General features: G+C 41.3%; 1 protein-coding gene across 1 annotated transcript in view; it reads right to left on the bottom strand.

Moving 5' to 3' along the window:
* Nucleotides 1–22,029, bottom strand: part of csmd3a (CUB and Sushi multiple domains 3a) — a 631,117-nt gene that overhangs the window by 401,849 nt on the left and 207,239 nt on the right. The window contains exons 21-23 of the mRNA XM_060900611.1: nt 15,368–15,556; nt 14,780–14,949; nt 12,843–12,999 (exon numbers count right to left, since the gene is read on the bottom strand). Of these exons, the coding sequence (XP_060756594.1) occupies nt 12,843–12,999; nt 14,780–14,949; nt 15,368–15,556 (516 nt within the window). The remainder of the gene's footprint in view (nt 1–12,842; nt 13,000–14,779; nt 14,950–15,367; nt 15,557–22,029) is intronic.

The raw sequence follows: 22,029 nt of genomic DNA, 5'->3' as shown, positions 1-22,029 counted from the left end.
ACTGAAAGGTTTATTTTATGCATCAAAAGAAAAGTTGCCAGAACACCAGCCGAAAACTAAAAAGAACCGAAACTAAAGAAAACCTGCCAGACAAACAAATAAACACTCTCTCAACTGGGAGCAATGCCGACCCCAGCACACACTGTAAACGCTCCACACACACACACTACACAGCCAGAATAACACACAGCAAAAATACTGCCAGCGCACTGTACACAGTCAACAATATACAAGACCACCAACACAATACACCACACAGATAAACTGTAAGCTCTTGTTCGGTTTGGGCCGGTCTTTTAACCCCATGCAGTCCTTACAGGCAAATTAAAAAAAAAAAAACAGTGCGTTCAATCACCTGCTTTTGTGGTAACGAAAGAGGACGGTGGTACCTGGGTAGAAACACAAGTAGAGAAACGCGTGCACACCACAGCTGTAACAGTGTGCTATTCCATTAACCCTTTGATGCAAAACATGGGTCAAAAGTGACCCGGCTGAGTTTTTATCTTCTATATCTTTGCAATAAATTAATTCCATCATTCAGTATTCAAGGTATTCCTCAATGAACTTGTTTTTGATCATCACACATCCTTATTTTATTTTTTCCTTTCTTACTTTTTGAATAAAAACCCTTTTTGTATCAGTACCCTTCTAATGCACAACATGGGTCAAAAACGACCTGCGTTCATTTTCCAGGTTATTTCATGTACGGCTGAGTGTTTCTATGATATACTTTTGAAATAAATTCATTTTGTCATTTACTTTTCCAAATATGCAGTAAAGGGCAGCACGGTGGTGTAGTGGTTAGCACTGTCGCCTCACAGCAAGAAGGTCCGGGTTCGAGCCCCGGGGCCGGCGAGGGCCTTTCTGTGTGGAGTTTGCATGTTCTCCCCGTGTCCGCGTGGGTTTCCTCCGGGTGCTCCGGTTTCCCCCACAGTCCAAAGACATGCAGGTTAGGTTAACTGGTGACTCTAAATTGACCGTAGGTGTGAATGTGAGTGTGAATGGTTGTCTGTGTCTATGTGTCAGCCCTGTGATGACCTGGCGACTTGTCCAGGGTGTACCCCGCCTTTCGCCCGTAGTCAGCTGGGATAGGCTCCAGCTTGCCTGCGACCCTGTAGAAGGATAAAGCGGCTAGAGATAATGAATGAATGAATGAATGAATGAGTTATGAACAAGCACAGCTTTTGTAATTCTACATCAAGTTTACACACATGGGTCAGAACCGACCCGCATGCATTTACTCCAGCGTTTGGTGGGAACTGTGAATTGTGCTTGTGTCAGACGTTTCACAGCTCAGCACAGCGCCCTTTGCCCATCTCATACATGCAAGTAATGTTTTTCAATTGTTCTAACATTACCTTAGAAAAAAATGGATTATGTTTAGGTTCCCTTGAGAGTGAGTAGATTACTTGTCAGAAAGTTACAAGTAATTACTATTAGCTACCGAGCTGTTGACATATTCTACTTTAGTTAGCTAATTTTATTGTAGTTGGCTTAGCTAACGACATAGTTAATAAATAAATAACTGGCCCCATTCACTGCTAAAGTAATTACTTGAAACAAATTATTATTATAGTATTAAGACATTTAATTTTAAATCACACTTGGATGACCCATGTGTAGTAATATAAAAAGTATTTTTGTTCATAAAGTAGGAAAGAAAAAAATTAAATGAATGATTTGCGGTCATTAAAAACAAGATGTTTAAAGAATACTTGGAATATTCAATCATAAAATAAATTGATTTCAAAAGATAGAGCAAAGAAAAACTCAGTCAGCATGAAATAACCTGGAAAATGAATGCGGGTCATTTTTGACCCGTGTTGTGCATTAGAAGGGGTGTGCATATGTTTTGCATCAAAGGGTTAAAAACACACACAGTGCAAATTACGCCTGGTTTTCAAAGGTGGATAAAATCATCGACAAAACCTGGCTGATGCTAATTACACACATTTTAGCAAATGGAGCTGTACATCAGAATCAGAATTACTTTATTAATCCCCGGAGGGAATTTTATCTTCTAAAAATAGAAGATAAAATCTTCTGAAAAAAGAATAAATAAAAATAAAATAAATTTAAATAAGTTCAATAACTTAAAGTGCCATTCCACCATTGGATGTATTCTTTGGCATAAAATACAATATATTTTATGACAACATGACTAGACGGAGAAATCTTTTAGCTTCAAAATGATATATCAAACACAATTTTTTAACAACGACAAGTATATTAATTTTGCGACCAAAGTCACCTACCCTTTTAATTTCTGCACGGTAGTGAAGCATGATGTCATCGGCAGGTTCCCCTTCTTGCGTACCACGTGTCGGTCTATTTTTAGACCAGGAAACCCCCAAAGTGAGAGAGTCATTTCTCCTCGTATATGGGGGCCAAAAAAATTGCGAAAAATTTTGAGTTAATCTTTCAGTTAGCTAGATTTATTGGTATTAGCTAGATTTATTGGTATTTTTATCGCGTTCTATCCGCCATTGCTGATAATATGTGCCACGTCACACGTCACGTGGTACACAAGAAGGGAACCTGCCGATGACATCACATGCGGAAATTAAAAGGGTAGGTGACTTTGGTCGCAAAATTAATATACTTGTCGTTGTCAAAAAATTATGTTTGATATATCATTTTGAAGCTAAAAGATTTCTCTATCTAGCGATACCATTTATATATGTTGTCAAAATATATTGTATTTTATGCCAAAGAATACATCCAATGGTGGAATGGCACTTTAAGCAAAAGCAAAATGAAGTGATTTTATATACGGTGATTTCTATATACATATATTGCACCTGAGTTAAGGATACACTACCGTTCAAAAGTTTGGGGTCACCCAGACAATTTTGTGTTTTCCATGAAAAGTCACACTTTTATTTACCACCATAAGTTGTAAAATGAATAGAAAATATAGTCGAGACATTTTTCTGGCCATTTTGAGCATTTAATCGACCCCACAAATGTGATGCTCCAGAAACTCAATCTGCTCAAAGGAAGGTCAGTTTTATAGCTTCTCTAAAGAGCTCAACTGTTTTCAGCTGTGCTAACATGATTGTACAAGGGTTTTCTAATCATCCATTAGCCTTCTGAGGCAATGAGCAAACACATTGTACCATTAGAACACTGGAGTGAGAGTTGCTGGAAATGGGCCTCTATACACCTATGGAGATATTGCACCAAAAACCAGACATTTGCAGCTAGAATAGTCATTTACCACATTAGCAATGTATAGAGTGGATTTCTGATTAGTTTAAAGTGATCTTCATTGAAAAGAACAGTGCTTTTCTTTCAAAAATAAGCACATTTCAAAGTGACCCCAAACTTTTGAACGGTACTGTACATGGTAAGACAGTGTACCGCAGTTATACAGCGGTATTGTACAGCGTGACTGCAGCAGGTACGGTAGGAATGATTTCCTGGGTCTCTCAGTTGTGCAGCGTGGAAGAATCAGCCGTTTACTGAACGCGCTCCTGTGACTCATCAGCTCCTCATGTAGAGGGTGGGAAGGACAGTCTAAGATTGTTTTATTTTGGACAGTGTCCTCTTCTCCAACACCACTGTCAGAGAGTCCAGTTCCACGCCTACAACATGGCCGGCCTTCCTAATGATCTTACCGAGTCTGTTAGTGTCGTTCATCTTCAAGCCACTGCCCCAGCAGACAACAGCGTACAGGATGGCACTGGCCACCACAGACTCATAGAACATCCGTAGCATCGTTCGGCAGATGTTGAAGGACCTCAGCCGTCTCAGAAAATAGAGACGGCTCTGGCCCTTTTTGTATACAGTGTCCACGCTTTTGGACCAGTCCAGTTTATTATCCAGGTACACCCCCAGGTACTTATATTCCTCCACCACGTCCACACTGACCCCTTGGATGTTAACAGGGTTCACCGGAGCCCTGATTCTCTTCAGATCGACCACCAGTTCTTTATTATACTGCAATCAATCATCAGAGTTCTTATTTCTGCTTTCTGGTGTTTCGTTTTGTAAATGTGCAAGCAACGTTGATTCGACTGTCTTTGATCGAGGCCTCGGCTGATTTTGTCCAAGAACAAACTATAGATTCATGCAGGCTATTGATGATCAGGTGATGATCAGATTTGATCTCCAGTTGGGCTAATCTTATTCCTTACCATGTAACTTCCCTTCTTGTACCAACACTTGAGAGTTTTGAATCAAGGTTCTTTCATCTAATCAATTTCACATACAGCTACTATAATAACTGTGACAAGCTCAAACTTTTCAAGTGTTTCAAACTTTCAGGTGTACCTGGCTCTGTTTCAATATCCTTGCTTACTTTGTCACATTTCCTCAGTCGAATCAGTATTTTGATCAAAAGGGCCGTTCCAAAAAACTAATCAGCTCGAGACAGAATGAACCATGAGGGTCTGCCTGATTTAAAAGCCACGGAGGAAATAAAGATATTTTGCAGAGACATGTGACACCTGAGACAGTATCGAAAACAAGCGAGAGTGGAATGTGATTTAATACTGACTATAGTGCGTGGTTGATGAAGGTCGAATTCAAGTGCATGAAATCAAAATGGGCGGCACGGTGGTGTAGTGGTTAGCGCTGTCGCCTCACAGCAAGAAGGTCCGGGTTCGAGCCCCGTGGCTGGCGAGGGCCTTTCTGTGCGGAGTTTGCATGTTCTCCCCGTGTCCGCGTGGGTTTCCTCCGGGTGCTCCGGTTTCCCCCACAGTCCAAAGACATGCAGGTTAGGTGAACTGGTGACTCTAAATTGAGCGTAGGTGTGAATGTGAGTGTGAATGGTTGTCTGTGTCTATGTGTCAGCCCTGTGATGACCTGGCGACTTGTCCAGGGTGTACCCCGCCTTTCGCCCGTAGTCAGCTGGGATAGGCTCCAGCTTGCCTGCGACCCTGTAGAACAGGATAAAGCGGCTAGAGATAATGAGATGAGAGGAGATGAAATGTGGTCATTGTGATATATGTTTATTTCTGTAATATCTCACAAAATATCAGGCCGTTCTGTTCTGTGGCTGGGAAGTTATTTGATTTGAGGCGATTAAAGCAAATAATGTGCATGAAATCGCTCACTTCGTGCAGTCGAGCAGACAGAGGAAGTCCGTGTGTGTGTGTGTGCGCATGCGCAGGTTTACCTTTGAGCGTGCACTGACAGTTCCATCATTCTGTCGCTAAACGAACAGCTGATCACACCGAGGTGCTCGCTGAGCGCCGATATTTATTAGTTTGGTCCTTCATTTCCTTTCCTTCGTATATAACATAACGTCTTTTCTTCTCGCTTTCTTTCCGTTATTGTAGTCGCTCTTTCACGTTTCATTCACACACTCACCTCCTCCATTTTCCTCTCATCTCATCTCATTATCTCTAGCCGCTTTATCCTGTTCTACAGGGTCGCAGGCAAGCTGGAGCCTATCCCAGCTGACTACGGGCGAAAGGCGGGGTACACCCTGGACAAGTCGCCAGGTCATCACAGGGCTGACACATAGACACAGACAACCATTCACACTCACATTCACACCTACGCTCAATTTAGAGTCACCAGTTAACCTAACCTGCATGTCTTTGGACTGTGGGGGAAACCAGAGCACCCGGAGGAAACCCACGCGGACACGGGGAGAACATGCAAACTCCGCACAGAAAGGCCCTCGCCGGCCCCGGGGCTCGAACCCGGACCTTCTTGCTGTGAGGTAACAGCGCTAACCACTACACCACCGTGCCACCCACGTGGAGATAAATTCATTAATTGTTCTATTAAAAAATGAATAAAATTGGAAGTCTGTGATTTGAATTCAGCAGCTTTTGGTCCACTAAACAAAAATAATTGGGTGTCGGGAAAATTATTTTTATGACCTACACTTGAAAAATCTGAAAGGCAGTCTATCTTTTATATAGCATCATCCATACTACAGCTAGAAGGGCACTTGTTAGAGTGTATACCTCCACCAAGCCACATATTTTCCACATGAAAATCAAATCACTTGAACTTACGATAATACTAAATCTGGACACCAAATTTCATCCAAATCCGTTTGAGTTACTTTGGGAAAAGACAATAACATCCTGGATCCGCATATATATCCGGATTTTATCAAAATCTAATCAATTGTTCCTTGGCCTTTCCTCGAAATTTCATCAAAATCCGTTCACTACTTTTTGAGTTATGTTGGGAACAAACGAACAAACAAACAAAGGCAATAACATAACCTCCTCCAACACTGTTGGTGGAGGTAAAGGAAAACAAGAGCAGGATCAAAACCAAGAAACAGAAAAAAAAATAAGAAGAAGGCTTGGTTTTATCAGACAAAAGGCATAGCAAGACTTTGAAAAGAGACAAAAGCCCTATTCGCACGGGATAAGTATTACCTGTGGACCTCTGGTAATTCGGAATAATTACAGAGAATGTCTGAGTTCTTCGTCCCGTGCGAATGCGCCATGTCTGTAATTTGCCAAGTAATAATTCCGCCGCGAATTACCTACTGTGTTTCGGCAAAACACAGACGTCCAGTGGTAATGCAAGTCCCGTGTGAATGCGCATGTCTGTGTTTGTAATTATTAAACGCGCGTCTCTTGTACTTTTCTGGAGTGAATAATGGAGGAGACGGGCGAAATTTTGATAAACAGCATTTCAGGGGCAAGTGGTAGTAGGCCTATCCCGTATTTGAACCAGATAAGCATTTTGAACTCCTGTCTACTAGTGTTGTGACGTTCGCGAACGAACCGATTCTTTTGAACGGCTCCTAGGCATGAACGATGAGAACCGAGTCTCGAGCTGGGGGAGCCGTTCTTTCTGTCGTTCTTTTTCTGTACTGTGTTTCAGATGAAAAAGCTTTTGCCCAAGAACAAGAAGTAGGCTAAACAGCATTTGCCTTTTATTTATTCAAGTTTTATCTGTTTGCCTAATAGTTCAAATTGTTTTGTATATAGTTTATAATGTTGTTGTGTGATATTAATGATAATATTGTGGGAAAACTACTTTGCACGGACGTTCATTTAATTTATTCTATCGTCATTTTGTTTGTTCTATTTTTGTGTATTTTATTTATTTATCTGTTTGTCTAGTTGTATCTATTTTTCTAATAAAAATATATTTTTTTGCATTAATAGTTTGTTTTTTCCAATTAAAATAATCTTGTGTTCTTGTTATAACTTTATCTATTTATCTGACTGTTTAGTTGTATCTATTTTTGTTACAATTTCAATATTTTTAATATAGAAAGTTTGTTTTTTTCTATTAAAATGTTCTTGTGTGATAACTAGTTCTTGTGTTATATTTATTGTAGTTTTATCTATTTTGTATCTCAGACTTAAATATTTTTGTAAAACAAGTGTTTTTCTATAAAATATTCTTGCGTTCTTGGTAACTATGTTCTTGAGTGGGTTCTTTTTTTTTTTTTTTTTACAGAAAAGCCGTTCTGCATGGACATTCATTGAAGCCCTCATTGTTTTTTAATGGTTATTTATGAGCGTTTAGGGGTTACAATAATGTAAGTCTAGGTTGCTTTATATAAAAGATATGTCCAGAAATATTGATGTCACTGTCTAAGCAGAGGGATCTGGCTTCTTTAGACGCTGTCTTCTTAAAACTGAATAAATATTTAAAAAGAGTCAAATGAGCCAGTCTTTTGAACGGCTCTTTTCAAAGAACGGATCACAAAGATGCGGATCCCATCAAAGAGCCATAAATCCCATCTCTACTGTCTACAAGACGAAACAGGATGCTGTGAACTTACGACACATCCGGTCACAATGTCTGTAAATTCAGTGAATTACAGGCTTTTGCTTATCCCGTCCGAATGCGCCACACAATAACACAGAGGTGCGGGGGTGATTGCGAATTACCAGAGGTCCATAGGTAATACTTATGTACCTATGTACCACAGGGTACCAACAACAACAACAACAACCGAATTAATGAGCTAACACAGAACAGGTGAACACAATCAGGTAACACACCAATGACAGCACAAGACTGGAAGAGAAGCAAAGGCACCTGGAAACACAGGAACATTACAAGACGCGCCCCAAACAAACAAACAAACAAACAAACAAACAAACAAACAAACAAACCCTCTAACTGGGGGAGTGACCAGAATCAAATAATATGGTAAAAGCTGCAGCCGATGCTGTGGGTGGCCCTATAATTCCAGGCAAAGCAAATTAGGTGCAAGACAGAAGAGTCATATTACAATGTCCAAGTTGATAATGAAATGAATAACTTAATTTCGAAATGGAAATTAACTGAGGTTATAGTTTCCATTATGCAAAACTGAGGTGAAGGACTGAGGGAGTGTTGGAGAGACTAATAAGTGAGAGAGAAACAGACCAAGAATCATCAAGAGACTCGTGTCTCTGACCTCACTGAACCCCATTACCCCTCTTCATACAGAGAAAATGTTTGGTTTTAGTCAAAAGGGTGAAGTCATGTCCAGTGCTTTTGAATTCCTGATCCTGGTTAGTCAGAAAGATTTAATTGAATTTCTATAAGCACAGCTCTGAGAACAGCACAGCGGCAAATCACAGGCTTGGAAAAATGTTCTATCACTGATTCTCAAACTGTGGTACGCGGGCTCCATTCTAGTGGTACGCCAAAGAATCACTTAATTAAATCTCATCTCATTATCTGTAGCCGCTTTATCCTGTTCTACAGGGTCGCAGGCAAGCTGGAGCCTATCCCAGCTGACTACGGGCGAAAGGCGGGGTACACCCTGGACAAGTCGCCAGGTCATCACAGGGCTGACACATAGACACAGACAACCATTCACACTCACATTCACACCTACGCTCAATTTAGAGTCACCAGTTAACCTAACCTGCATGTCTTTGGACTGTGGGGGAAACCGGAGCACCCGGAGGAAACCCACGCGGACACGGGGAGAACATGCAAACTCCGCACAGAAAGGCCCTCGCCGGCCATGGGGCTCGAACCCAGGACCTTCTTGCTGTGAGGCGACAGCGCTAACCACTACACCATTGTGCCGCCCACATAATAGACTATATCAGCAAAATAGAAACCCTGATGTCGGCCATGTTGGTGGAGATACAAATGCGGGGTCAAGCGACATTCAGTACAAAACATAATCACGCGTGCGCAACTCTCTGTTTTTCCACTGCTTTAAGCGATCTTTGTGCTGTATATGGTTGTGGTCACAACAGTACTCGTGACCGTGGCATGTTCCAATTGTTTAGAATTTCATCCGTGATTCGGAAAGAGAGCGAGGAAACTCTGAGGCTTAGTCCGGAGAGGAGACGAGCACGGCTGAACAACATCGGCAGGGCTGATCTAACTGAGACTAAAGGTGTATTCAGACCAGGATAGTTCGATAGTTCACTTGCTTTGGTCCGAACCAAATGTTTTTTTTATTTTTTCATTTTGGTGCGGTTCGCTTTCACACTGTACATTTTAGTAAGCGGACCAAAATCTGTCAACAAAGCCACGCGCCCTGAGGCCGTTCAGCTATTGGTCAGAGACGACACGCGCACAAAGCGTTAAGTTCAAAAGTAGTCATGGAGGCTTTCCGTGCTGTTATTCTTTTTAATGTCATCAAAGCTATATGTTTTTTCCAGTTTTTACTGTTTTCACAATTGTGCGATTACTATGCTGTTGTACAAGTAATTTATCAACGACGACGACAAAGGGCATGGCGGCTACGGAGGATAGCGCTGATGAGCGCACATCATGTTGTGACAGTTCTGGCTCTTCACGCAATAGATGAATTTCTTTTTTGCGTCGCTAGTACCGCCACTTTTTGAAAGAATGTCCCTGATTTTAATGTAGGTCTGACGGAGTTTCTTCACTTTTAGCCGACATTGTTCTGGGGAGCGCGTGAACCCCTTCTCCTTCATTTTCTCACTGAATACAGCAAACACGTCGGCATTTTTGTGTGTTCTCTCCAAAAGCTCAGATATGTGGACATCTGCCCATATATCCACAAGGGTACGCATTTCTTCCTCGGCCCACGTTTGCCCCCTACTCATTTTTTGTACTCTGTAGTCTAGCCTACCACTGGTCTGAATGACTGAACGACTGTTGTAAGGTTCCCTTGACAACCGAAACAGTGCTTGCACTTTGCGGTGGAGTGTCAAGACTCTGTTTCCCATAATGTTCGACAAACGACGGAAGCTCCCGAGGTACAAAAAAGCAAAACTGTCGGATTAGGTCCGGTCTGCTTTCACACCTCCAAAAGATCTGCACCAGGGTTCCTTTGGTCCGGACCGAGTCTGACCTTGCAGCTCGGTCTCGGTCCGCTTGTTTGGTCCGGACCAGAGTTCGGTGGTTTGTATTCAGACCAACCCAAAAGGTCCGGACCAAGGGAAATTTGGTTCGTTTGGTCGTTTGGTCCGGACCAAACAACGTAGGTGTGAATACACCATAAAACCAAAACAGCTCGTGTTTGCAGTCATCGTTTTATCTCAGGTGAGATTTAAAAGCTTTCTCGATAATATCATGGAAGAATTTTATTTAATGTTGCTAAAATTTTGATATAAAATGAGCGTTCTTTCTTGTCGTGGTTCACTCAGTCATTGTTATAATTTTAACACGTGTATTACCATTTCGCTTCTAGGAGCGCCAGCAAAATTATATAATAGAAACAATCCAGACTGGGGACCCACTCAGAACATGGGCTACGTTTCATCCAAGGTCGGACTTGATTCTTCAGCAGCCAAACCAGATAGAACGCGATATCTGGGTACTTGATGGTCGGTAGAAGCGCCTTATCTTCAGAAAAGTTGGACTTTTTAAAATAATATGGGTCAAAACCACACATATCTATCTTCTCTTTCTATCGAATCTTCGCTCGACTGTTCAAATCGTGGTAATACTGAGAAAATTCAGCACTGTTTAGAGACACGCTTTCAGCGGCTGCCATCCTACTTGCTTTGTATATTCACCATCATGGCAGACGCTCATGATGTAGCACATTTTGATCATGTGGTTGCAAGTCATATATACAGTGTATATATATATATATATATATATATATATTTGAGCCACCTTCTTTTGGTGGCTCTCATATGTTCGGGGTCGCCACAGCAGATCTGCTCTGCATGTTTGACTTGGCATAAGTTTTACACCAGACACCCTTCCTGACACAACCCTCTCCAATTTTTCTGGGTTTGGGACCGACACTAAGTATGCACTGGCTTGTGCAACCCCAGTGGCTGGGTGCTTGACCTACTTTCCATGTCTTTGGCCTGTGGTGAAGGAACCCCCTGCAGACACGGGGAGAACATGCAAACTTCACACAGAAAGGCCTTTGTCAGCCATGAGGTTTGAGCCCGGAACCTTCTTGCCATGAGGGTCGAAGTGCTAACCACTGCACCACCGTGCCGCCCTATACACTATATATTTGAGTGTTTGACTGATTTCTGGAGGAACTCAAGCACTAAATGCAAATAAGGAAGTAAGAGTGAGTGTCTTCTCCAGTGAAAAAATGACTTAAATGAAAAGTATACAAAGTTATAGACCCCTTCGCAGTAAACGTCATTCATACATAAGCGGAAATTGCGCGCGCAGCCTGGACCCAAAAAAAGACTCAGAAATGCCTAGTTGTTGTGTTGTCGGGTGTCAGAATCGTAGCAGTGATGGGGTTAAAATGTTCAGAATTCCAGCAGGATCTCACCCATTCCAAAAAAATCGCCGACGTCTATGGCTACAAGCCATCAAACGTGTAGACTGGGATGAAAGCACCATCAAAAATGCGCGGGTTTGCAGCGCCCACTTCATCACAGGTAAGATCAGGCTATTTATTAAATCTTTCTTTTTTATTCTTTCTAGTCTTTGTTTATTGATGTAGCAAAATACTTTGGTAACGTTTGTCTGATTAGCTGGGTCATAGTTACACAATGTAATGAATATTGTTAGCATGTTAACTTAGCTTTGCATGCAGTTTTGTTTGTAGGAGAGGTCTCGCTTGACTCAAGCAGTCCAGATTTTGTGCCATCATTATTTGTGTATGCCGAAAATCACAATTTTAAAGCAAGGATGGAAAGGTAAAATTGTGTGCCCTCGCTCTAAATGCCAACTTACGTTGACTACTCTAACCTAGCTCCCGCCCCGTTCAGTTTCATTTCTGCTCTCTGCCTCTCGCTTTTTACGCAGCTCTGATTTCTCTTAGCTGCACTCTTTACACTATCATTCCTTTCATGCCATCACCTCCTGCAAATTGCTGTTTAGTGTTGGTATTTGCTGTTGTAGCTAAAGCCACATTGCCATCACATCACTGGCATAATTTGATTAAAACAAAATGAATATGAATGTCCCATTGTTAATCAAGTTGTACATGCCCGCACATAACATAATCATATGCGTCTAAAGACTTGTAGGCACGAAGTTTTTCGTGGGTGTACACTGAAGTCTTGTCAATAAGGTACGAGTATATATCTGGCCATTGTATACCAGGGAACTTACTAACATCGTCCGTCCACTCTTTAATTAAATGTGGATCCGGTAGGCGATGTCCACTTGTTAGAGTTAACTTATTTATGTAGCATTCTCGATCTTGTAACGACAATTGTTTGGCATAATCTGACAGCTCATAATGCCGGTCTATGGGCAGCGCCATTGTTTCTGGGTCCAGGCTGCGCGCGCATCCTGGCAACGGTCGGTTTGTTTCCAAACATGCAAAGGGGTCTATACCAGCATGTGGAATTTGCTAGAAACAAAACTCTGCACCAAGGGATATAGATACATCTCAACAAACTACCATGTAAGATTCAAGCATGTAGTATAAAGACCTGAGAAAAACCAAGAAGAACAGAAGTGAAAGCCCCTCACAGACATTACCACTGTATCTCATGTTCACTTAAATCTGTTTATTTTCAGTGATGCTTTGTTCAGTTCAGTCCAGTTCTTACTGCTGTAGTTGAGTTTGAAGCCCTCTGCGGTGTCGTCCTGATCCGAGAAGAACTCCAGCCAAAGGTGGTTGGAGGTGCTGCTGAGCGTGACTCCCAACATGGAGGAACTGGAGAACGCTCCGATAACGTCTGCGGTGTTATCTGGTCCGTCATAGACCTGAGAAACCCGAGAAATAAACAGTTAAGTTGATTGAATAGAACTGCTTATTACTTCGCAATGGATTTCCTGTTATGACTTACAGCAAGCTGTTTTATTTTATAAAATTCTTCACATTGTAACCATAGAAACAATATCAGTAACACTTTAAAGGAAGGTTCATTAATAAACTAATTACAATCAGCTAAAATATAGTTTTCATTTTAAGGTTGCTAACTGAAGGTTGTGCAACTTCATCGATATCGTGGTAACACTTTAAAGCGAGACGGCCTTTCGATTTCATAAAATCGGTGAAATTTAGTTCGCGCTGAAATGTGGTCATTGTGATATATGTTTATTTCTGTAATATCTCACAAAATATCAGGCCGTTCTGTGGCTGGGAAGTTATTTAATTTGAGGGGATTAAAGCAAATAATGTGCATGAAATCGCTCGCTTCGCGCAGTCAAGCAGACAAAGGAAGTCCGTGTGTGTGCGCATGCGCAGGTTTACGTTCTTCTTCTTCTTCTTTTGGGTTTTACAGCAGCTGGCATCCACAGTGTTGCATTACTGCCATCTACAGGTTTACCTTTGAGTGTGCACTGACAGTTCCATCATTCTGTCGCTAAACGAACAGCTGATCACACCGAGGTGCTCGCTGAGCGCCGATATTTATTAGTTTGGTCCTGCTTTGCCTTTCCTTCGTATATAACATAACGTCTTTTCTTCTCGCTTTCTTTCTGTTACTGTAGTCGGTCTTTCACGTTTCATTCGCACGCTCACGTCCTCCATTTTTCTCTCCTGTTTCAAATTTGTATCCCACAATTCCTTGTGTGAACAGGGAAAGCCCACCATGTGATTCATGACGTAGTATCTTGAATTGGGTCATGGTGAAGCAGGAAAAAATAGTGGGCCACATGGCCCTAAATTCATTAAATGTTCTATTAAAAAAAAAAACAATAATACAATTAGAAGCCTGTGATTCAAATTCAGTAGCTTTCGGTCCACTAAACAAAAATAATTGGGTCTCGGGGACATTTTTATGACCTACACTTGAAAAATCTGAAAGGCAGTCTAGCTTTAATATTTGCAGTATAATAATAAAAAAGTTAAATTACGAATAAGTAGTTTAATAATTAATGATTACTGATTAATTTGTGCTTGTGTAATTTTTAAATACGGTATAACATTTAAAATTTGTATAACATTTGTATTAATGTAATGTATTAAGATGTAAAATATTTAGAATAAATTATATATTTGACCAAATAATTATATTCCGTATAAAACATTAAAAATTAAAGCGTTACCACAAATAAATATAAATAAATAAACATAACAGTCGCAACAAACATTTGTCTTTTGTTGCGAAGTCTTACCGTATATTTCATCTCATTAAGTGCGAACTGTACATTAGCCTCATATTAAATGTCCCCCTAACTGGACACTTCTGACCCAAACAGAATAAAAGTGTGAAACTATAAAACACTTCAGATTCATGCACTTGGCACACTCTCGGCTGAGGTGACACTGTGATGAGTAACGTCCAATAATGGATGGATTTTATGCATCAAAATCACTCAGTAAAATGCTTCTACCTACTTTTAACATGCATTATTCTACCCTGTGTGTCAACTGCTTAAGTATTAGTAATAGCTATGCTCCGCTCTGATAGCTCCGAGTCCTGAATAAAGGAACGAAAAGCAAAATAAGCACTTAGCATATGCATAGTGTCATAAAAAAGCAGTCGCTAATCATCCCTCATCCTTCATGAGAGATCTTCTTGCTTGCTGCTTTGCATACCTTTAAGACGTCACCTTGAGCCAGACGGAAGCTGCTTGCCGTAATGTTGATGCCTTTCCCTTTCTGCACTTGAATGTTATAAATGCACTCATGGTTGTTCTCGTAATTCAGAGGGTAGTTCGGGGACAGGAGGACTCCAGCGTTCTGGGAAACAGTCGATCCACATTCAGCTGAGAAAGACAGACAAAGATCGATACAAAGTCAGAGGAATGTATAGCGTAAAGTCATGCTATACAGAATATAATAATAAGCGTCTATGATTGACATGAATAACAGATGTACTGGAGTCACAAATCCCCTGTACAAAAATCCAGGACACGACCTTGTCACTCATGAGTTGCATTTCAGGCACTGGACACTTTGACAGCAAGTTTTCAACTCTGCTTCGTAGCTCACTCCCTGGAGCTCTTAGTGGATATACAGTAAAGACATCCGAATATGTCATGCCAACACTAAATCAACAGCAGAAGGCCTACAGAGTTCTGGAAAAGTACCCAAAGGTCTAAACTTCGCCGTGCCTCAATGCAACCCTGAGGAAGCGGTTTCAGCTTGAGACATCTAAGCGAATGAAAGCGGCTCACCACGTACCCACACACCTTGGCAGAGGGGCGCTCCATGTGCGCCGTCCGCCACCCAGGCACGTGATGCCCTGTGGGCCCTGCAGCCGATAACCGGGCAAGCACGAAAACGTCACCAAATCGCCCACGCCAAAGCTGCTGCTGCTGTGGCCACCGAATCGCGGTGCTCCTGGGTCCTTGCATGGCTCCAGATCATACTCTGAGGTAAAATACACACAGAAATACACAATTAATGTCACAAAAGAGCTTTAATCCATAGGTTCTGGTAGTATTCATCTTACAAGTATATTACCGTGACAGGAAGTAAAGAAGATGGATGGATGGATGGATGGATGGATGGATGGTGGGATGAACCTATAATCACTTGCAATTAAAAGAAGAAAAGAAAAAGAAGAAACCTTTATTTGTCACATGCACACTTCAAGCACAGTGAAATTCATCCTCTGCATTTAACCCATCTGAAGCAGTGAACACACGCAGATACCTCTAGAGTCTACCCAGAGCAGTGGGCAGCCACACTACAGCACCCGGGGAGCAGTCAGGGGTTCAGCACCTTGCTCAAGGGCACTTCAGCCCAAGGCCACCCCACGTTAACCTAACTGCATGTCTTTGGACTGTGGGGGAAACCAGAGCACCCGGAGGAAACCCACGCAGACATGGGGAGAACATGCAAACTCCACACAGAAAGGCCCTCGCCAGCTGCTAGGCTCAAACCCAGAACCTTTTTGCTGTGAGGCAACAGTGCTAACCACCACACCACCGGCACAGTGGTGTAGTTAGCTAAGGGTAGAGCATTAGCTAGTCGAAAAAAAAAAACCCTTAGAATTAACTGACCATTTAAAAAATGCACACATGATGGTGGTAGTGGTTATGATGGTGATGATCATTATGGTGATAATTATGGGGGAAGTCATGGCCTAATGGTTAGAGAAGCAGCTTTGGGACCAAAAGGTCGCCAGTTTGATTCCCTGAACCAGCAGGAATAGCTGAAGTGCTCTTGCTACCCAGGCTCCACTGGGTATGCTGTATGTTGCCCTGGATAAGAGCATCTGGTAAATGCCATTAATGTAATGTACAGCCGGTGTAGTCAAGCCAGTAATCAAACATTAAAGGAAACATTTATTACTAAAACTTGAAACATCATGCTGGCCTTCCAGCTTCTGCCATCAGACCCCTGCAGCTCACCTGGTCTACAACCTCCCTTGTTCTTTCCATGCCACCCCTCTGTTTGCCGACCTGCACTGGCTACCTATTGCAGCTCACATCAAATTTAAGACATTGGTGCTAGCTTACCAGGATCTCAAGGGGTTAGGGCCAGGATACCTCCAGAGTCTGATCCGCCTCGACATGCCAGCCAGATCCCTACACTCCACTACTACTGGTCGTCTGGCCCCTCCTTCTCTCTGATCCTCCCCAGCTTGCTCAGACTGCTCTCTGTCCTGGTTTCCCATTAGTGTAATGACCTTCCCATTGAAATCAGAACTGCCGACTCAAGCACAGACTGAAGACTCACCTCTTCAGGCTGCACCTCTCCCCTTCTTCCCTGCCTACTGTGTAACTGCGTTTCGGTCTAGACCAGGGGTGTCAAACCTGATCCATAAAGGGCCGTGTGGCTGCAGGTTTTCATTCCAGCCATGCAGCAGCACACCTGACTTGGCTCATTCAATCAACTGAACTTTCTTCACACAGTCAAATACTTGCAGCCACACCCACCCTTGATTAAAGGGTGGGTGTGTCAGTTGATTGAATAAGCCAAATCAGGGTGCTGCTGCATGGCTGGAATGAAAACCTGCAGCCACACGGCCCTTTATGGATCAGGTTTGACACCCCTGGTCTAGACCAACCCAGGCTATGTACAGTCTAGCCTGGGGTTAGCTGTTTTGAGTTCTCTATTTAGTTATATTTTATATGGTTGGTTTGTTTCCTTGGCTGTTTGAGTATTGGTGTTTCAACAGCATATTACACTCAGTATTGTCACTTGTTCAGTTGGCACAAGAATTTCCTTGTCTAGAAGTTCAGCACTTTGGCTACCTGACTTTTGCACTTGTTGTACGGTATGTTGCTCTGGATTAGAAGGTCTGCTAAATGCCATGTAATCATCTAGTTGCACATCACAATCAAAGTGAAGACCTGGAAAAGGAATCCTGAGTCTGAATCCTGGCAATGCTACAGTCCATCCATTATCTGTAGCTGCTTATCCTGCTCTACAGGGTCGCAGGCAAGCTGGAGCCTATCCCAGCTAACTATGGGTGGGAGGCAGGGTACACCCTGGACACGGCACCAGGTCATTGCAGGGTTGACACATAGGGACAAACAACCATTCATACTCACATTCACACCTACGGTCAATTTAGAGCCACCAATTAGCCTAACCTGCATGTCTTTGGACTGTAGGGGAAACCCACACAGACATGGGGAGAACATCCAAATTCCCTCACTAGCCGCTGGGCTAGAACCCAGGACCCTCTTGCTGTGAGGCAACAGTGCTAACCACCATGCCATCGCCAATGCTACATTCATGCAGATCAGAAACAGCCATGCTGTCTGGATGGGCGTGGCATACGTTCTCTCCCCGTCAATCACAGTGATGTTAGCCAATCATAAGCATCTGTGACCTCATATAAGCAGAAAAGGGTGAATAGAGTTTTCCTCCAGTGTGTTATGCTGCCCTGTGACCCAACAGTTCAAAAAAGATGCAGTTGGTTGGCTTGACATGCCTTGGAGGAAACATGTTGTAATTAGCCCACACACTCGCATTTGGAAGATGTTGAGCTGGCTGGTGGGTGGAACTTGGCAGATGACCAAATTTGGGAGAAAGATTGGAAATGGGGAAAAAAAAAAAAAACTAAAAAAAAAGTTAAAACTGTACCAACTCTCCTCTCCTGTGCTACAGTACCTTCCATGATGAAGTCTTGAGGAAAAAGTGAGTGCAGCATTTCCAGCCATGAGTCATAAAGTAACATGGGCACAAATGAAACACCAGGATAACAACGCCAACACTCCATGGTACCGAGCGGTGTGTGCTAACCTGCACCAATTTGCACCATTTGGATGCCTGTGTGCTGAGTGTTAACACTGTCACTGTGAGACCACAGGAGTGTTCATTCTTCACACATTTGAAAATCTTTGCAGTTCGCCTGAGGGTTTTTTTTTTTGTGGAAAAAAAAATCATCATCACGATGATCATAAAAACAAGCCAAGCCTGGCCTTTCCCTGACCACTGCATCAGTTTCCTTCAGCTCCCAATGCAAAGCATAGCGTAGCCCTGCATGCTAAATGTTAGCATGACAAACACAATCTACAAAGATCAATTTGCTTTTTGGTTGTCGTTGGTGCAGAAAAAAAAAAAATCTTGCTTTATGCGTCAAAGTGTCCAATCTGCAGGAAAAGGTCAACATCCTTTTTATCCTTATATTAAATTTATATTATCCACAGTCCCAGGAACAGCGAAGATACTAAGCAGGAACCTCAAACTCCCAGGCCTCTGGTAGAGGAACCGAGCTTGAGGGAAAAAAATACTGTCTGAAAGAGGGGCGACTGGGGAATATATATATATATATATATATATATATATATATATATATATATATATATACACACTACTGTTCAAAAGTTTGGGGTCACCCAGACAATTTTGTGTTTTCCATGAAAAGTCACACTTTTATTTACCACCATAAGTTGTAAAATGAATAGAAAATATAGTCAAGACATTTTTCTGGCCATTTTGAGCATTTAATCGACCCCACAAATGTGATGCTCCAGAAACTCAATCTGCTCAAAGGAAGGTCAGTTTTATAGCTTCTTTAAAGAGCTCAATTGTTTTCAGCTGTGCTAACATGATTGTACAAGGGTTTTCTAATCATCCATTAGCCTTCTGAGGCAATGAGCAAACACATTGTACCATTAGAACACTGGAGTGAGAGTTGCTGGAAATGGGCCTCTATACACCTATGGAGATATTGCACCAAAAACCAGACATTTGCAGCTAGAATAGTCATTTAGCACATTAGCAATGTATAGAGTGGATTTCTGATTAGTTTAAAGTGATCTTCATTGAAAAGAACAGTGCTTTTCTTTCAGAAATAAGGACATTTCAAAGTGACCCCAAACTTTTGAACGGTAGTGTGTATATATATATATATATATATATATATATATATATATATATATATATATATGCCAATTCTATAATTGCGGGTACATTTCAAGTGTTGACTCCGTTAGTCACTGTCAACTCTGTTATTGTTAAAATGGGCAATTCATTAACAGAATTGATGATCACAGAGTTGACATTTCCCCACCATTTTGTGTCTTAACTCCACATATTAACCTCAAACTAGCAACCACACGGCATGTATGAAAACAGAATTTTATGTTTAACCATATTATTGTTTATAAAAAAACGAGAGATTCACTCTGATATCACAATAACAGAGTTGACGAATAATTAATCTACTGTTAGTGTCAAATCCTCAACATTTTGTTCAAATTAATGAGAGAAGAAACATAACATCACTAACTCGCTGCCTTTCTGAAGTTTCCTGCCAGAGGAAGTGACATCACTCGGTGCAGGTGTCATGCGTATTATTCAAAGTCTTTGTGGATTTTACGTGGTTTTATTAACAGAGTTGACAAGAGCATTGGGACGGATAAAAAAATACATATTTTTTATGACTGAAATTTCACATCATACAGAAAATAGACTTTCTGTGCAACTGATTTAATAACAGTTAATAGAATAAGCCCCCCAAAACAGATTGTTAGACTGAATCACTTCCTGTTTATTCGAGTTGAATGGATGAATCAGGAGTCGAAGACGGCCAGTAATGTTGGGCGAGGGGTGGGAGTCATTTAGTTCATGTTTTATGGATAAATTGGGTCTAAAATGTACATCAAGCATCGCTGTTGGTGAAAGTTTGTCATAATTTGCATTATTGCTCAAAACTGATTCAATAACGATTTATTTTGTGGAAAATAACAAAAGGTTTATCTCGGAGACGCGGAATGTACCCTGAATTCTAGAATGACCCATGTATATGTGCTAATACACTAATGATTATTCATTAATGCAAATGTGTAATTAGTGTATATTAGTTGACTACAAACTACTATATCAGTTACACCTTCTTGGCTGCCTGCTGACATGTGCGAATCCTTTAAAAGTACACAGTCAAAGTACCTTAAAGCATCTCATTCAAGCAAAGAGCTCTTTTGTCAGCGAGTGATGTTTAACCGTAGGCGCACGGGTTAAGGATTTAAAGTGCTCATGAATTTCTGAGGCTTTTTTTTTTTTTTAATCCCTACAGGGAAGTAGCTCTTGGTGAGTTTTGTCTTTTTCCCCCATTAAAAGTCTATTAGCCAGTGCATGTTTAACCCGTAGTGTGATCAAGCAGTGATCTGACATCATATATGTCCACGGTTACGTCTCAGATTTATTACCCCAGGGCCAGGATGTTAAATCCAGTCGGTGTCACTGATAAGTCCTGATGGTCCCGATCAGCATCCGAGACGTGACGGACCTCAAGCTGCTGCTGACCGATTGCATTTTATTAATGCGTTCAGGAGTGCGGTGTGGTGGTGCCTTATCGCCAGAGATACCAGGGTGCAGAGTGCAAAGAAATCCAGTTTAACCCCGCAGTGACTGAAACTCGGAATAACGCAGATAAACCTTTTCATGCCAGGGAGCAGTGGAGTCACTCCATTCAGAGACTGAAAATGTCAACGCTTGGGCCTTAAAAGAATATTCCAGACTTTTTCCAATGCGATATACAGTATATATTTATTCTATCCACATTCACTGGATATGAGCAATCACATGCTCTGACTGGCTACTCTACTACTAGGATATCAGCTCATATACTGAGTAGAGAAAAAACAAAATGGCAGCATGTGTTGCTGAACCAACCAACCGAGGACGAAAGAAAAACTCTACTTGAAAACAAAACCCCAAAAAATACAAATTAAAAGTAACAAAATATGGAATAAAAGTATTTGACGGTAAGGACGTATCCTTTTTATTTTTCAAGAATTATTATTATCGCATTTTTCACAAATTGCTCCTGTCATTTCGCTGGTTTGTTTACATTCTAAGCAGAAATTATTTTGTCAGGCGTTTTGGATGAAGTTTTTATTTATCAAATTTGCAAAAAAAAAAAATAATAAAAAATTTTCCGGCTCTCAAAATCCAGTGAATGTGGATAGAATAAAACACTCAATCATGTTGTACATGAGTTATAACCGTGAAATATCGATGACATCTCTACTGCAAGGGTCATGGATGAAAATCTGTGCGTTTATGGAAAAAAATAATGGAAAATGTTGGAAAGAGGTGAATTGGCCAATAAAATTAAATATAAATTACTACTACTACTATGACTAATAATAATAATAATAATAATAATAATAATAACTATTTTTGCATGCATTTTGATTTCAGATGTTGTCCATTTAAAATAAAAAAAACCCAAAATGATGTACTTTTTATGATGTTAAAATTAAAGCAGCTATTTCAGAGAAATATTTTACAGAACACTTTTCCAACAATTACTCTTTTAAATGAAAGAACGGGTACTTTTTGCTCATTTAGACTTACCCTTAAGGTTATGGAACGTCCATGAAACAACTTAGTTTATAACTTATCATGTTATACCAGCGACCTCCAAATGTTCCCTC

The sequence above is a fragment of the Neoarius graeffei genome, chromosome 19 (assembly GCF_027579695.1).
Source record: "Neoarius graeffei isolate fNeoGra1 chromosome 19, fNeoGra1.pri, whole genome shotgun sequence".
Taxonomy (NCBI): Eukaryota; Metazoa; Chordata; class Actinopteri; order Siluriformes; family Ariidae; genus Neoarius; species Neoarius graeffei.
The sequence above is the reverse complement of the archived record's forward strand: the minus strand, read 5'-3'. Positions and strand labels throughout refer to the sequence as shown.